The 19043-nt window shown below is 39.7% G+C and overlaps 1 protein-coding gene across 3 annotated transcripts in view; it reads right to left on the bottom strand.

Annotated features, from left to right (window-relative positions):
• Nyap2 (neuronal tyrosine-phosphorylated phosphoinositide-3-kinase adaptor 2) overlaps positions 1-19043 on the bottom strand; it is a 256201-nt gene that overhangs the window by 102172 nt on the left and 134986 nt on the right. For all 3 annotated transcript variants that reach the window (XM_047546303.1, XM_047546304.1, XM_047546305.1), the window contains one exon: positions 2683-3774. In XM_047546303.1, the coding sequence (XP_047402259.1) occupies positions 2683-3774 (1092 nt within the window). The remainder of the gene's footprint in view (positions 1-2682; positions 3775-19043) is intronic.

Genomic DNA, 19043 nt, shown 5'->3' with positions numbered 1-19043 from the left:
CTTATTTTATCTTTCTCACTGCCCAATAACCAACAAGTGTGACCTTTTACATATGAAATTGTCGCATTAGGTGTGCCTTTTATAGACTATTAAAAATAAGAATTAAAGGTATAAATTTTGAGATTATTTCAGTTAAAACAAAGATTATGTTTGTTTAAGGTAGATACCTGGAAATTATCAAAATCAACTCTTCGAATAAAGCAAAAGTAGCATGACAGGAGACATATCCAATCCACTTTTATCCATGAAAGGTAAGCAAAAAATTCTGAAATGTTAAAAAAAAATAAGACTCCAGAGTTTTGAATACAATACGATTTCTTGTCACTTACTCCATTCCTAAGGTATCAACAGGTATCTACAGATCCTATCAGGCAAGAAAAACAGGGAAGAGTTGCATCCCTGAGTATACTGTGAGAGCAACTATCAGTTAACTCTCAATTATCTGAGATTTTGGTCCAGTCTTTTACATTTGAGAATGTTTCTGATGATTTTGTTAGAATCTAATGGCATCTTTCTATTTTCCTCTGACGTCAAAAGGAAATAGTAATTTGATTATTCATATGTACTATCTGAGTTTTTCCTCCCTCCCACTTATGTAAATTTTTATACTAATGCTAATGTGATTCAGGGCAAGTCATTTCTCTGAAGGGTTGATACGTGGTTAATAGTACATGGGAAGGATTCCCCTCTGAGCTCCCTAAAAGCTGTAAAGAATCGGAATCACTTTTCCATGTACAAGCTTTGTTTTAGAAGCACACGGAGCTCTGAATAGATGATTCTGTGACATATAACACATAGACTGATTCTAACAGATGGATTTTTCTAGAAATAACTTCATTAGTTAATCATTTCTTTTACATATACTTTTTCTAGCTAATTGGCATAACTGCCAGCTGGAGCTGCATAGAATCCTCCAAAGAAGCCGATAGGTAGGAATAAATTCAATAGTTTCAACAATTCTAAGATAAAAGTTCCATTAATTTCACACCAACAATTATGTATGTAAAAGCAAAACACTTTTCTTCACCTGTTGTCTTTTATTCTAAAATACTTATTTGATCTATGTGAAAACCAAATCAATCAAGTTAAGGAAATTTTAGGTTTTAATAAATTATCTAGACCAGGGTTTCCCAACATTTATACTATTTACATTGTGAATCAGATGATCTTTTACTCTTACTTTTCATTTGTGTATGTGTGTGTGTGGGTGGGTGGGTGTGTGGGGGTGTGTGTGTGTGTGCCATCTCATGGATAGCAGGCTGTATTATCTGCCTCTAGTACTACTGTTTTGACAATCCAATAATGTCACTAGTCATAGCCAAATACACCTGAGGGCAAAATTGTCCTCATTGGGAAATACTGCTCTAAAAAGAGATTGCTTCTCATTTTAAATTCAAATCTTAAAATAATTTAAAAATTTTTTTGTATGTCTATATGAAGGCAAATCCATGCATGCTTAGAGTATTAGAAAATGCTGCCTTTAAGCAAGTGAAATCTTTGGGGGATAATTATGTAAGTAGCTAATGTTTTCATAAACCTCTCCATGTAAAAGGAAAAAAAAAGAGAATAAAAGAAAAAGTGCCCTGTAACTACAGATGACTATTAACTCAAAACGCTGTCATCACCTTTATCATCAAAAAGTGTTAAGGATCTCTTTTCCTTTTAGGGAAAGTCCTCAGTATGACTGTATAAATAGATTTTTAAATATCATGGAATGGGATCATTTGAGAGGTAAATGATTAATTATCAGTTTGGTTGTCTAAGGTATTTTTAAGAAGGTAGTGTAACTTAAGGAATTAGACATGGAGAAAGTGAACCTGGATATGTTTTGACTTTACTATGTACTTATAATTTGCTTGAGGTTTATAAAAGAGTTAGTTCTTTAGGTAGAGAAGTGTTCTGGTATTTAAAGCAAGTGGTCAAAATAGTGTTGATGGTGATTTTTCTGCATCTAAACGGATCCAGGAAGACTATAAAATATAAGATGTGAATTAATATGGATTTTAAAGGGAAAACGATAAGTATATTCTGGTTTTCAGTGAAGCAAAAAATAAAACAACATAAAGATTGCAGAGAGTATCATTCCTTATGTTAAAAAAAAGTCCTAAATTCCAAATTCTATCCAAAAAGGTTTTCTGATAAAGACTTCAAAGTAAACAAAGGGTAGGTTGTAACATTTAATAATTCCGTATGTGATTTACCTGTCATATAAAATCAAGATTTTTATTTAAAATTCAACAATTAGAACCAATTATATTCTGTGCTTTTATAACTATGTCAAAATAAATCCTATTTTCATGTATAACTAAAAAATAAAAAAATAAGAAAATAAAATAAGAAAACCTAAAACTCCCCCCCCAAAAAAAAATTCATAGTAGTCTGCTTTCTCTGTTCAACTTTTCAGACCCAATGTAAGAATTTTGATTTTACACTTTCTTAAAAAAAAAAAAAATCCCTCTTCATTTTAAGGAGGATGTTATAGTGTGCAAATTGCCACTTGTCATTCTTTTCACTCATATTCAGGGGATCCCATTTTGTTTAGCAGGCCAAAAGTAAAATAATGCACTCTGCGTTTTGCCATGTGGACTCAACGGGACTCGAGACCCTGCGCTGGGCGCCAGGCGTGCCTGCGCGTCTCTGGCCGGGCGAGCCGTGTGGCTCCCGGGGACTTGGCACACTTACTCTCCGCCGGCTCCTTGGAACGCCGGCCGCTGGACGACTTCCTCAGCAGGCTGCGTCCTGAGGTAAAGAGGCTGGTGAGTTCCTCCAAAGGACTGGTGGGCGTCCTGGACCGGGAGCCACCGGGCGCCGGCCCGTGGGTGTTCACCGCCGCGTGGACCATCTTGGCCCCATCCTGCGACACGGGCCTGGGGCTGGAGTGAGGCACTGAGGGCGAGCTCCTGGTCAGGCTTCCTGAATGCACGGCGTCGTACGGGGGAGGCCGCTTGAGGCTCAGCGGGGTCAGGGACCGCCCCATGCTCACAGGCGAGGGCGAGGTGGAGTGACTTTTGGGGTAGCCGTGGGGGGACTGCGTTCGGTACAAGGTGGAGGGAGGCGGAGGCGACGAGGAGAGCGCGCACGAGGCGGACGCAGGCCCCAGGGCGCCTGGCTGGTCCTTCTCCAGTTTGGCGTGGCCCGAGGCGGGCAGTGAGGACGGAGACGCGCCGGCCGCCTGCTTCAGGTAAGACACGTTTTCCAGCACGGGAAGCTTGGTGACCTCCAGGGGCGTGAGCGGAGACTCGTCGGAATTGGGGGAGCAGTGCACGGGGGCGGGCGGGAACACCAGCAGCGGGGGTCGGTGAGACAGCAAGTTAGGGAAGGGCGGGGGGATGTCACACAGCAACCCCTTGGGCGTGCATGGCACTGAGGACTTGGCGAAGTCCAAGTCAGGCACCGTGGGAGTAGCACACTGCGAAGAACAACTGTGATGGTCAAAGTCACACTTGGAATCTTGGCTCAAGTCGTCGAAAATGGGGTACTTCATTTCCTCGTAGACGGCCTCGCTCTGGTCGTCGTCCTCTTTCCTGAAGTCTCTAAGAATGTTCCCCACCATCTCGATGTATACCGGCTCCTCCTCCTCGGGGTCCCCTGCCGGGCTGCTGACCTGGGAGAGGGAGGAGTCCCGGGGCAGCGATGTCCTCCTGGGCCCCCCGTGCTTTTTGATGTACGTTTCATCAAAAGACGTGCTAAGCTGAGTGTTTGGATTCCGTTTAGGTTTCGGAGGGGGAATCTTCTTTGAATATTCATCACTGTGGGGTCTTGGTTTGGCAGACACTGAAAGAACAAAATAGTAAAATAGATGAGTATAATAGGAAAGCTTTCAAAAACGATTTGTACTGTTATTTATTGCTATAAATTTGGTGACTTTGATGGGAGGAATAGCCAACTTCATTTCTAGCTTGAGGCTTAGACTAGAAATCCACCATAGAATCAAATGTTTCCTATATTTAGAAAAACCTGATGGCAGAACATTAGGTTTAGATGTAAGGTCTCTCCCAAAAGCTCCTGTGTTAATGTAGGAAGTGAAATGATTAAAATTGCGAGAGCCGAAACCTAATTGGTGTGTTAGTCAATTTGATGGATTAATGAATCAAATTGATTGAAAGATGGTTCCTCCAGGCTGGTGAGATGTAGCTGGAAGAAATAGGTCACTGGTATATGCCTTGGGGATTGCATATTTTTCCCCTGGTTCCTCATGTTCTTTCTGTGCTTCCTGGCTGCCATGAGCCTCATAGCTTTCTTCCACCACACCTTTCTGCCATGAGGTTCTGCCTCATCTTCAGCCTAGAGCAATGGAGTCATCCAACAATGGGCTGAACCTCTGAAATCTTGAGCTCAAAATAAACTTCTCCTTCTCTAAATTGTTCTTATCAGGTATTTTGGTGACAGTTACAAAACTGTTCTGTGTTAACACAGAACAACAGGAATTCTCATCTTCAGACTAATTAATACTCCAAAGCTGATAAATACTTTAATGTCAGGGCTATTCACCTGAGTTGGAATTTCTAAATGGAAACTGCAGATGAAGCTTGTGGCATAACAGCAATCACAAACTTCATAAAACTTAACTGCAAGAAATGAGGAAGAAACTCAGGATTTTTATTTAAAATCCAGTGTCTGTATGCACAAATGTTCACAAAAATACCATAGACATTGAGCCCTTTTACTGATGTGACTGTTCCCCAAGATCACATCTTGCTTTCATTTAGGATAAATATTTCCTAGCCTGCTAGACTTACTTAATCTCTGTCTTGGTTCAAATAAATAGCTTCTATGAAGATGGATCTGATACTTCAGGGGAAATTAATGTAAAAATCTTATGAGGCTAGACAAGTTAATCTCCAAATCTCCAGGTATTGTTGATTATGGTGTATTTGTCTGGTTTTTGTTCATAAGATCTTGTATGATATCCTAAATGCTGTCTTGGAGAAACTTTATTAGATATGTTCTGATGACACATCAGAACTTCCTGGGGAGTTTTAAAAGAGAGAAACCCAGGGAATGATACATAATCTTCAAGAATAACTGCTGGAAATTCATAGCAGATGTGTGAACCAATGCATCTCCCCTCCTGCTGGAAGCCCCCTCTTTTGACAGAACATAAACTTCTGACATCATCCAGTTAGGTGGAACAAGCTGACAAATGCCTGTGACTGAAATCAATTGTTTAGCATGCAGGGAAGGTACTGGAGCCTGGTTATTATCTCATTATCTCATTGTGTTGATATGTGATTATAATGATTATCATCATTATGCAATGTGACAGAATGTAGCTGCTTACACTAGATGGTGGCTTACCGTGGAAGTTGACAGTTTAGTTTATAGGTGCTAACCTTAAGGAAATAATTAGGCTTCTCTATGATTTTCAGCCTGAAGAGAGGAGTCTCAAGGCACAAATCAGGAAACTACTAAGTTCCCCTTTTTTTTTTTTTCAAGTAGCATGATTGTGGCCTAGGAGCTTTACCAAAACTAAAGAAGAAAGTGCTTAAGGATTAGTTAGGTGGTTACTCTATGCACCATGCATGCCTATAATAAGATGGAAACCATCAAATATTCTAGTAGTGACTATCTCAGTTGATTTCAATGATTTCAAATGTTCTGTTCCATCATGGTCATGATGATAATCATACTCTCTACAATCAAACAGCTTTCAAAGAGAAGATTCTTAATGTGTCTAGACTTTTCCTTTAACCCATGGGAGCAAATATTTTGATGTCATTTCCCAGGGGGGCTGTGGCAGTGAAGTCCTTTAGTGCCCAAAGTAAAATTCCAAGAGACATAATGGGGCTTAAATTATTCAGTCACTTCATTTTTAGGAGGAAAAAAAGCAATCAATATCTTCCCTATACCACCCAACTTAGCATAGATTTTACTGATTTTGAAATCTATGGAGTACAGTAATTTTCACATGATTATAGTCATCAGATTATATGCAACAGTATGAGCTGGCGGACAGTAAAATTATGAGATGGAGCAGTGTAAAACTACATATCAATGAAGGTGATTGACTTAGTAATGAAAGAATTTTGAAAGGATCAGGATTAAGAGGAAATAAATCCCACACAGACTATTCTTCAAAACTTGTTTCCTGTCATCCTCAACCACAAGGAATCCTTCTAAATTAAGTAACTCAAGCTCTGGAAAAATATTTGCCATTGACTGTTGGGTTTTAGTGGTTGAATGGTGTATGGTAGAAGGGGGTCCTTATAGGATAGGCGTCTGCGTGGTTAGGTGCTTTATGAGTAGATGGTTAACCTGAGTCGAAGAATTAAGGGGTGTTCTCCACGAGGTGAATAACTCCCATATATAGAATCAATCATAGTTAGAATATGATTTTCATTATTCTCTCTTAAATTATTAGCCATCAGTGGTAGATCTCAGAGTGGTATGGTATTCATGACAGCAACATTAGTTGGACAAGCCTGGAAACAGTTTCTCTTTCCCACACAGATTAGAAGGTGACATTGGAATGCATAAAACCAATGCGGGGGATTGTACACAAAATGTGAGCAAATGACGCTGTGTTTTGTTTGCCAAAATAAACGGAACAAATGAAAAAGAGACACTTAAAATCTATGAAATTATTGAAGAAAGAGATTCCCCCACCCCCACTCCCAGAACACAGCCTACTTGGAATTAAGGTAGAACAGCTGATTCATAAGAAAGAGTCTGGACTGTTGGGTCAATTTCAATGTCAAACCAATTATAGATATTGTCTGTAAGGAAAACCAAATATACTATATGACTCCTACGGTGGCTATGAGATGATCAAAGTTGACAGTTGCTATTGACCAAATTGTGTTCTTCTTCCCAACAACAACAAATAAAATTTATATGTTGAAGCCCTAACCCTCAATATGATGGCATTTGGAGATGGAGACTTTGGGAGATAATTAGGTTCAAATGAGATCATGAGAGTGGGGATCTCCTGATGTGATCTAAGGAGAGAGAATCTCCCGCTCCCCCCATGTCAGAACACAGAAGAGATATTCAGTCCACAAGCCAGGTAGACAGCCCACCCCAGAAGTCAGCCATGTTAGCATCTTGATTCTGGACTTGTAGCCTCAAGAACTAAAAAAGAACACATTTCTGAGGCTTAAATCAACCACTTATTTTATTACAGCAGCCTGAGCCAACTAAGCAGTATGCTCATTGAACCTTATGTTAAGACCTGTTCCAGTGGGACAATATAAGAACCTGCTTTGGTTTCATTCCATGGCATTGGGATACTCTGACTGGCTTTGTTATTTTAGGAATTACCACAACTCCCCCAGGCAGCCTTTTAAATGTCTCATGTCCCCTTCCCTGTCCCTGCTCACCTCCTGCAAAAACACCACAGGGCACATTCCTGCTACAAACAGAGATGCTCATACCAGATACTCTCCAAGAGCCCCCTCTCACTATTATTTTCATAATTCTTGATCTGACTCTCCAGCCTGTCTCTAAGTTGTGCCAAGGCACGTGCTTCTTAAATCTGACCCATTTTCTTGATGTTGTCATTTGGGGAGTTGTTTACTTTGGCATTCCTTCTCCACGCTCCTCTCTGTTCTGCTTCTTTGCTGCCCACCAGCTGAAGTGATTCTCCAGCCAGCCTTGCCCAGGAAACCCCTCGCTGCCTAGGCAAACTCCTTCCCTCTTCCTTCCCTGCTGGAAGATTCATGTAATTTGAGCAGATCTTTTCCTACTTCTCCGCTTCAGTTTTGATCCAGATAATACAGTGATAAGTAAATCAGAAATGACTGATCTGTTCCTTCAAGATGAATGTGGGGGGGAGGGGTTTTTGCCTTTTCAAGATCTTCTTTTCATTATACACCCCCACTCAAAATCATATTTCCTCTCAGAAAAATCAAAACAGAAGGAATTTCTTTTCTAAATAACTTATTTTTTCTCATTTCCCCTGTATCCTCTGGTTTTACCATGTGCATGTATTGAGCAAATAATTTGTAGAGCAATGAAAATGTGTTTCAAGTCTCATAGAGGCTTTTTACAAAGTTTCTCTATATAAGGAAAAGTCTGACTTTTTTGGCTACCTTGTCCCATAATTTATTCTACTTCAAGCTCACTCTAGGCAATTAAAAAGTAAAGGAAAAAATCATTTTAAGATGAAATTTTTTTCATAAGATACTTAAAAATAGTCTTGAGCTCCATATGTAGAGACTAAAATATTGCTAATAAAAGACAATAAAAATTGCATTGCAAATTTCAACATTCAACTGAATTCAACCATAATGAAAAGGTGATTTTTATCATTCTTAAATGAATTTTAAATTATTTCTAATAAGCCCAAAGATAGGAGCAATAATTTCTGTTCAGCTCCAGAACACAAATTTTAATGCTTAAAATAGAATAATGAGAGTAGCATTGAATAAGCAGAAAGTGACATTTTTGAAATGATATATCTGAGCACAAAGGTTATGCATGGCTTTTAGTCATGCCTAGATGATCTGTCTTTCACGGCTAATTTTGGAAATTCAGCATGTCCTTTGTCAACCTATCCTTCAGAAATACAGTTTTCTTATTAAAAAAATGTAATGTGAAATCATGCTTTGGCATCTGTCGGTGTTCTTCACCTAAGAGGTAAAAAAGAGACAGGGTGCAGGTCAACTTTTGCCCTCCTGGGAAGACTCTGTGGCCACAGAATCCCAGAGTTTGGAGTCTTAGAGATTATCCAGCCTACACTCCACATGTGACCGATAAACAGATATTAATTCCTAACCAACTACATTTCTAAAGAAAATCGCATAACTTCAGTTCAGTCCCCTACACCCCTTGAAATAAGGACACAATGAGGGAGGAGCTATGTGATTCACTGCTCTGTATGTGAAAGAAAGTATAATTCCTCTCAGCCTAGGCCATAAAAGCAGACCATAATTTTGTACATCTTGCTACAGAGATATATTCAAGTAAGTAATACCAACTGGGAAATGTGAATCTATTGGAGGGAAACACTGTTCACACTGCGATGCTGCAAAAGGATGATTCTGAAGGTGAGAGACACATTTACCACTTTCAGCAGAACTGTGCTCACAATAACTCTCTTTTCACAACTCACAATTGCACAGATCTGAGGGATATTTTTATTTTCACGGTCACAAGCCCTACAGTACTACCCACATTTTTTGTTTGTTTATTTTTAATTAAGATATGTGTTAGGGGATGGAAGTTGCAAATGCCCTTGGCCTGTTTACAGTAGGAACAAGAAAGTGTGATAAGGAGCAGGTTTAGAGTTGTAGGATCTGCATTATTGTCCTGCATCTGGTGGCAATAAAAATCAGAGAACTCGAATCAGTATTTGGGTGGAACTGAACCAAGTCAGCCTTGGGACTGACCCAGCAAGGTAATCTGAAGTCTGAGTGGAACTGAAGGAGCTTCTATTTAAGCTCAAAGACATGAGCTTCTCCACCTCACTCAAGGTGCATGGAATGGAAAATTACTTTGAAGAACATTTTTATTTACACTCACTTTGTTACATAGACAGTAAGGGGATCAGACTCATTGTTCTTTGAATTACTCAACTCACTATTAGTAAAATACAATTGGAGTCTATAACTCGCTTTTTAAAATCGATTAAAAGCCAGGTGTAGTGGCGCATACCTGTAATCTCAGCTACTCTGGAGGCTGACACAGAAGAATCAAAGTTCGAGGGCAGCCTGTATCAAAATAAAATAAAATTTTCAAAAAGGGCTAGGAGTGAATCTCAGTGGCTCATCTCAGTGTAGTGGTGTAACTCAGTGTATCTCAGCGGCTTGCCTAGTGTGTGCGAGGCCTGGGTTCTTCAAAGTTCTTCATGAAATTTGCCAAGTGTCATGCCCCTCAAGTGAGATGGAGAAGGGGGATAGAACACGTCTTTGAACTTAAACCAAAGTTCCTGCAGTTCCACTCAACTTTCAAACTATACTGCTGAGTCAGTCCCAAGCCTGACTTTGTCCCAAGCCAAACACTGATTTGAGTTATCTGCTTTTATTGCCACCAGATCCAGGACTGTAGCACAGGTCCTACAACTCTAAACTCACTCCATTTTGTACATTACTCCACTTTCTTGTTCCTACTGAAAATACCAAAACAAACAAACAAAGATTTAAAATAGATTAGAAAACATGAGTTCATTTCATGTGTTTTCTTTGCTGTGACCAAAAGACCTGACAAGTAACACTTAAAGGAAGAAAAGTTTTTGTGACTCCTGGTTTCAGAAGTTCAACCCATGTTCAGCTGACTCCATCGCTCTGTGTCTGAGGTGAGAGAACATCATGGAGGAAGGACATGGCAGAGGAAAGCAGCTCAGTTCATGACAGTCAGGTTGCCAACAGAGCTTTTCTCACAAGGGACAAAATGTAAACTCCAAAGGCACTTCCTTAGTAACCTACATCCTTCAGCCATGTTCTTCCTGCCACAGGTATCACCTATTAATCCATTCAAATGATTAAGCTCTCAAATGGATTAATACACTGATTAGGTTATAGGTCTCAAAATTCACCTCTGAACATTCCTGCATTGTCTCACATGTGAGCTTTTGGGGGACATCTCATACATAAATAATAGCAATGTGATAAGGGTAAAGTTTGTTTCTTGAAATAATATTTATTTGTAAACATACAGATATTCCCTAAGTCACATGTACTTCATGTAGGTTGAAAGTCTGAAGAACCCTAACCCAGAAAACTCACTGATTTGTAGTCTCTGGTAATGGCTTCACTAGTTCTTTCTCTCCCTATGTGCACCTTCGCATTCAACAAGAGGTGCAATCTATTTCTTCTCCCTTTGAATCTGCCAGCTTCTCTCTTCTTCCAAAGGAAGTCAGCCATGTAAGAAGATGTCTGACCTCTCAGAGGTCACCATCTTCTGAGGAAACCCAAGATGGTCACGGGGGAGAGAACCAAAAAGCAGAATCAATAATGAAAATGAAATTCCAACCATATGTGAAATTCTACCCATATGACCCCAGTAAAGCTTCCCAGTCACCCTGACACTAACTGTTTGTGTCCTTCCAGATTAGCAAGAAGACATTTTGCATCTGTGAAAGATCATTCCTGCTGTGTCCTCTTGAGTTTGACTCATAGAATTATGAGCAAATATAGTCACTGCTTTTATGTCTGTAAATTTTGGGATATCTATTATGTGGTTATGTATACCTATAACTTTTACCAGAGTGTGATGCTGCTATAACAAAAGTCTAAAACTTGTACATCAGCTTTAGGACTTGATGAAGCATGTACTTGAAAGACAGAAGACTGTTGAGCAGCTATAAAGTTCATGAGTGTTTTAGTCAGCTTTTTCATTGCAGTGATCAAAAGACCTGGTGAGAAAAACTTTAGCAGGAAAATTTTATTTGGGGGCTCACAGTTTCAGTGGTTTCAGTCCATAGATAGCTGGCTCTATTCCTCAGGGCTCAGGACTTGAGGTGAGGCTGAACATCATGGTGGGAGAGTGTTGTGGAGAGGTGGCCGAAGACATTGCACCAGAAAGCAGACAGAGGGAGCTTTCCTCACAACAAAATATATACCCGAAAGGGACACCCCCAGGGTGTGCCTCCTCCAGCCACATCCTACCTGCCTAGGGTCACCACCCAGTTAGTCCCTATCAGGGGATTAATTCACTAATTGCTTTAAGGTTTTCATAACCTAATCATTTCAACTCTAAGCTTTCTTGCATTGTCTCACACATGAGCATTTTGGGGACATGTAATATCCAAACCATTACAATGAGGAAATTGTTATCAGAGGCTGGAGAAAAGAAGAGCTGTGTTACAGACTGAGGAAAAACTGAGAGGACTGTTGGTTGTGGTAATGTAGAAAATACAAAATATACCTGGTGAAATGGTGAAACTCACTAAGGAAAGTTCTGGAAAAATATTAAAAGTGTAATTTGACTTGCTTTAGCCACCTGATAAAACATTGAAAGAGAGAGAGGTTCTAAGGAAGGAACTTCTCAGTTCCTAAGCAGATAGGATGGCAAACAGTTCCATGGCAGTACTTGCCTAGAAGCCTTGTCTGGGTAGCAAAAGGTTTTAAAATTAAAAAGTACAGCCTCAGGGTAAAGTCAGAATCAGTGCCCTACCACTAAAACATGACCTATGGTAAAAATCAAATTATGAGTTTGGTTATAAGATCCCTTGTTGAGAACTCTGAAAGATTTAAGGTAGTGGACTGGGGGCATTTAAGAATCTCTCCACTATTATGTATAACTATAATGCACTAATAAAAACATTTTAAAAAATAGAATTCTGCAAGTGTTGTTCTAAAATATTATAACCATATCTATAAGTAGAGAATGGCCTGTCTCAAAGCAATCTGTGGTTCTTTCATCTAATGAAATGAAATATGATATGATTCGTTGAAATTGTAAAGGTAGTTTGCCAACTTTGACTAAAAGAAGAGGTTCAAAATTTAAATTTATAAAAACATTGGGCCTCCAAATTAGGAAAGGCTACAAATGAACTAAAAAATTTGCTCACCTACAGATACAAGTCATGTCTTTGGAATCAGAAAGAATGACTTGGAAAGCCAGATTCAAGAATCCAGGGGGAAAAATCAAGAACCACAGACACCCAAAACCAGGAAGCAGAGCTGACCTTCATAAACAAGTATTTCTGCTCTCAGATTAGAGAGAACTGGTCACATGTATCTAAATGGACTTCTGAATAGACATGGACCCGTGAATTCATATGTACCATTCATCTTCCTATCTCCATTTCTTTCAAATGAGACTGTGCATTGCAGTATTCCTGTCTCTGATGTAGCAGAATATGTTGAGTTTCCATAGGGCAGATCAATTGTGCTTTTCATTCAAAACCTTTGCCTATGAGGACCTGCAACCAAGGAGACCTGCCTGAGAAGCTGTACCCCATGAGTCTCATTGTACACATGCATGACTTAGATAATGATATCTTAGATTTCAAGATCATGTTGCAATACAGTGAAACTTCTGGGCAAGAGGTTGAGAATATTTGCCTATTAGAAATATTGTAGCTAGAGGTCAAATAGGGATAGATGATCTTCAAATATAGCCACCTTTAATTGCTTTTATTCAGATTATGCATTCCACCTATCGATAATTGAAATCTCTCTCTCTTTTCCTGAAGCAGGGGTGGCCTTGTGACTTGCCTTGACCAAAAGAATGGACAAACATGAGAATTCTAAAGATTGGACTTAGGAAGACTGGCAGCTTTCACTTCCTCTATCTTGAAAGCCAGTTCTCATATAAGATCCCTTAGATCAACACACCATGAAGAAACTCAGCCTAGTCATGTGAAAAGGGCATGTGAGGAGAAAGAGTGAAGCCTTCACCAAGCTTCTAATCTATACCAACCACCAGCTGAGTGCAGCCAAATGAGAAGCCCTCACCAGCGTCACACAGGCAGAGCCCATAAAGTCAAATCAACTAACAGAACAATAAAAAATAAATCATTCTTCCAAGCCATAGCGCCATAGCATTTTGGTTTGGCTTATAATACAGCAGTAGATAACCAAAACAAGTTTCCAAATTAATTTCCTGTGCATGTGGATATCTCATAGAAAAATGCTATTGTCATTTTCATTGAACTAGAGTACAGATTGTACCCTGAGGATGCAGAAAGCATCCTTCCAGAATATAGAAATTTAGGAAGTAAGATTGTTTTCTGAGTATGAAAAATTCACCACAGGATGATGCAGAGAAGAGATAAAAAGTGATTGGTTACTTTCTGGTCAAAAAGACTGACTTGAAATCAGAGAGAAGGTATTAACACATAAAAAGAAGAACAGATCAGAGTAAAGTTTGCTGCCACAGGAAATACAAAACCAGGAGATTCACAGCACAACATGATGCCCCCACCCGCTGCCAGGCGCAACCAGGGGATCTGGGCCTCTGTTAAATCTCTGTCATAAAGATGGGCACAGCATGCTAATAGAGCCTGAAGTCAGTACATCCATAATTCCTATGAGTCATTCTTTTCATAAGTTCAGATTCACTAAGAAATCTTTTAATAATATTCATTTCCAAAATATATGCATAATGTTTCTCATTAGAAGTGAGCAAAGCAGAATTCTGGTTTCATCCACCCAATACTTCTAAGCTTATTTCCATGACATGTGATGAGATGGAGTTTCTGAGCCTGCAGATTGAGGCCAGTTCAGGCACCAGGGTAAATACCACAGTGACACCATTTGTGGAAATCTCTCCAGGCAGGCAGCCATCATTCTCAAAAAGACATGGCCCTCTGTTCACAGTGTTTATCCCAAGTTTCTCTTTTGATATTTCCATGCCTGCCCAGTTCCTTGTTTTCAAATCGCTCTCCTGCTCTAGACATGGAAAGCCCATGACATGTGGCCAGCTTGTAAGAGACAGAAATGGTGGCTATGTGCAGCGACTGCCTTGAGTACACTACGGTGGGCTCTCAGATTCCACCTGCCACTTCACCTCTCACTCAAGTCTAGCAGGAGTAAAGAACTGGAGGCAACATTTCCACCAGGAAGAGGAGCTATTCTGCAGGGATGATCCCATTTGGAGGGTATGCTAAGATATTAGGTCTCAAAACCTAAGAGAGGTGTAAAGCAGAGCACAAGTCAGGAGAAAGGTGGAAAAGTATAGTGAAAAGAGAACAGTCTTTGCAGTCAGACAGATGGGGTCTCCAGTCCTTTCACACTGTGTACCAAGTACTCTTAAACCATTATTTGTTCTTCTACAAGAAAGAGATATTTATAGGGCTGATAACGAGAATTAAATGAGAAAATGAATATGTTCATTTAAAACCCTCAGCAGAATGCCTGCCACTTGACAGGTCCTCCAAAAGTGTATCTAGTAATATTTCAGTTTCCCTAAAACACCAAGTTTATTCCTGTTCCCAGGAGTGCTCGTGTCCCTATGCAGTGCTTCTCACCTTCCCGTTGAATTCTGTCCCAATAAACGACCTCGAATTTAAAACATCCATATGTTTTCCTCAATACACCTGACCTACCAAACATTGTAGCTTAGCAACACAACACACTGTTGAGCGTCCTTGCTTCCCTTTGTGATCACCTTGCTGACCGGGAGCTGTGACCTGTTGCCACTGCCCAGCATCCTGAGAGAGTGCCATACCTCATACCAGCAGCCTGGGAACAGCTCAAAATTCAGTGTGTATCACTTTCACACCATGATAAAGTCAAAATGTGGAAAACTAAACCATTTTAAGTTGGGGACTGTCTGCCCATGGCTGACTCCTTTGTGTCACTCAGATCTCAGCATCGATGTCACCCCACGACCACCCAGTCAACACTGGTTACCATTGGGTATTTCTCTTGCTTTTCTCTCAGTTGGTTCATGTGAGTTTTCAGATGACTGTGTAGGTATCTGCTTTTTCCCTATTTGACTTTAATTTCCTTGAGAACAGTGAGTGTTTCCTTGTCTCTCTTGATCATTATTGACTCAACTGGGGTAAGTTGACTAGAATATCGCAGGTTCAAGGTTAATATTTGTTGATTGTTGAGTGAGTAGAAGACTTCTGGCATTCTTACAAGTTGGCATTCGAGATTTTTACTTAGAGTCACCCTAAAGAGCCATGAGCAACCTATAACTTGCCATTACCTTAGACATCATTCAACTTCAGTGGCAAAAATGTGGATGAGATCATTGGGGAACTGTAACAGGTGCCAAAGAAATGAAAGTGTGGGCGGGGAGGGGGCGATGAAGGACTACTTAACTATCCAGGGGGAGAAATCAAGGGGCGCTGAATAGTTCACCTGCCAAAAACAAAGGCCAGAAAAATTAAACTGTTCCTTCTCAGCTCCCTTAGGCACCAAGGACAAGTCAAAGGGAAATATGAAGGAACAGGGAGAAGCAAATCACAAGCAAGCAAGATACCACAAGGTATAAAGCACTTAAGGTCTGATGGGTTTTGTAAGCATTGTCCCAGATCATGAATTGGGTTCAGTCATTTCCCAGAGAAAATGTATTCCTGGATACAAACTTAATATAGCAAGGCCATTAGAAACCATGACACCAATGAGAGACATAGGGATGGAAGTGACCCTGAAATTCCTTTACAGCTCTCTCCTGTCCTGTGTATGAAAGTGATGCTGGGCTGGGATCTCTCTGTCGCACAAAGATCTATACAGCCCGCACCAGAGGCAGCATGATTCTGACTTCCCATTCTTTCCTCCACTGGCATCCTTCGTATAACCTTCACTGCTGGCTGACTGGCCATTGCACCTGGACCCCCAGACGGGTATGTTCAGTCACTTCCCTAAAGAAAACTTCTCAACCTTTAAGGTCCAAGTCCAATGTCGCCACCTCCTCCCTCTCTTCTTACTACAGTTATTGCCTCGCCTCACCTTAAACTTCCTCATTTCCTACCTGGTACTTGGTTAACGTCTTCTCTCTTCTAAAAGCCATGAAATTTTCAAAGGCAGAATCAACTTATCTTTTGAAAGTCCCAACAAACAACACAGACTTGCTCCCATTAGTGAAGCCATCAATGATTACTTGCCATCACTGTTCACTGGCAATGGACTACAAAGGTTTGATTTAAAGTTTTCAAATCCTTTTTCTCATCTGTCCCTTTTGACTTCCTTCTATCTTCCCTCCGTTTTCAATTTTTAAAATGAGAGTCTACCTCCTTAGAGTTCTTAGGAGCATTTCATCTCAGGCACATTTAAGAAAATAATTTCAATAAATGCACAACATGTATCACCACTATTTTCCAAGCCAAGGGCTCTCTGGGGTGGTTTTATCTCTGTATATGAATCATCTCCATCCAGTTGCTAATCAAATGCTAGGAAGTTCTAGCCAGGAAAGACAATACACACATTTACAACTTAGGGACAAATGAGTTATTAAGCCCCTGGTTATAACTTTGTTTCTGCTTTGACTGAATATTTTGAAGTCATCACTCAGTTTCCTTCACAAGTTCACAGTAGCTATCATTTGCAGCATCTCTACCTATAGTGAAAGCAAGTTACAAAGTAAGTTGATTTCCCATCCACAAGGGAGGAAATGTGATAACATCAAAGTGGCCATGGAAAACTCATGATGCTTAGAACCCAATAGAAGATCAGTTAATTTGGATTGCACCCAGGATGATATTATGGTAAGGAAAAACGAGTTGGGATAAAAATCTGATTAATGATTGGAACATTACTTCTGTCCCTGGGGCAGTCAACCCTGTAGAAGCCGAATCCCTACAGTTCCACAGACACAGTCCACTGGGGATTACCCTTTGTAACTTCGCCTAGTTGTGCTATAAAGATAGAAATGTTTGTGATCTTTCTAAGTATCTGAGATCATAGAGAAACCAGCGTGAAATTCCAAAGCCATAAAACATTCTCCAGACTCATTGAAGTTGTGTTGATATGTGCTACCAGCTCCCCTAGAGGAGCTATGGCTCCAATAATGAAGGTAATAGTAATAACAGCTGCTATATCAATAGGAAGCAGTAATAACAACTGCTATTATTATTACGGCTCCCAGTTAGCAAGTGTGTAGCTTGCACTGGCAACAAACTTTGAGGAGAATTATTTCATCCTCACCATAGTCCCATGAAGTAGATACTACTAAAAACTCCATTTTCAGACATTAAAATTCAGTTATAGAGAGACTGGATTACTTGCTTAAGTACAGATTGTGACTGTGGACCCCAGAGGGCTGACTCTAGTTGCCTTGCTTTCAAAGAATAATTTGACTCTGTAGATAGTGGTCACATTTATTTTACAAATACATGGTGAAGGATGTGCTAATCAACCTTTTCAAGTATTAATAATAGTATTTTATGAGTCAGATTAGCCTGAATTCTAAACCCCAAAATTAGTTGTGTAATCTGGGGAAAACTCAGCACTAATCTTGTCAAGTTTTGTTGAACTCAGTGGTTAAATGCACATAATGGTGTTTATTCATAGGACGTTGAAAAGATTCTAAGACACTACACTAAAGTATCTAGCATACTGTCTGGGACATCGGAAGTGCTTAAATGTAGAATCAATATTGCTATCAGTTATTATCACTCTCCTTTTAAAAATCTCTCTGACAGCATTGGTAGCAGTGTAATGAAGGCAGACGCGTTCATACATACTTCACATTTATTCAGCACAGTGCTATAAAAATTAATGGAGCCAATATCAAAGAACCCACCAGCTCTAGGAAATTGTAAAATGAATGATTACCCAAATAAATATAGATTTTATGTTCAATGAACTATAGATCAATATTCCAGTTTCCTTCTGAATTAGGTTTATATACCATGTATATCCAGATAACAGGACTGAATTTACTTTGAGAAATCTAATTTTTTTAAACTATTAGGTATTGGAATTTTCTGGGTATTATCATTTCAGTGTTGGCATTTTTGATTCCTTATATCTTTAAATGCATGCACACACACACATTCACAATATTTCTTGGGTGAGTTGTAATTGATAAATGCAACTGAAACCACAACGAAACAGAAAAAGACAGATATAAATCACATACATGTGTGGCAATGCAATTCTCCAACCAGGATTCAAACTCAGTTTTCCCAAACCGTAGACAGACTCCTAAGGTTTTGTGAAACAGCATCTGGGGTTTTCACTATGCTTCTCCAATTTAGGAAGACTGTGAGTAGATGATAAAAAACATTTTCTAAGAAAAACAAAAAAGACAACTCATCCCAAGAACACCCCCAAGCTTTCTACCATGTTTATGGAATGAACACATACATTTACTACATTTATGTCACTCATTTTTGATTTTACATATATTGCATGATCTCTGAGTAGTTCATACTCTGCTTTCCTGATGATTTGAGTTGGAAAAGGGAAAGGATTTTATTTCATTTTGTGTAGTTTTCATTTAGTCCCAATGCTTCAGTAACTCTTCTCCTCAATAGGATTTAAATTACCTTCTTTTTGCTACAGTCAGATAAGGAAAATGGTCCCCGTCATCCTGAGACAATGGCTCGAACCATAGCCGACTCTCACTGGTCATGGGGACTAGACACTGGTCTTTTCTGGTCTTTAGGGATTACTAAAGATACTCTGGAGCATCATGAAACAATGAAAAGTAATCAGGCTCGACTTCTAAACCCAAGGCTTAGACCGGACTTGCTCTTTTGTTGC

This window comes from Sciurus carolinensis, chromosome 3 (assembly GCF_902686445.1).
Source record: "Sciurus carolinensis chromosome 3, mSciCar1.2, whole genome shotgun sequence".
NCBI classification, from domain to species: Eukaryota; Metazoa; Chordata; class Mammalia; order Rodentia; family Sciuridae; genus Sciurus; species Sciurus carolinensis.
This window is presented reverse-complemented; position numbering and strand designations above follow the sequence as displayed.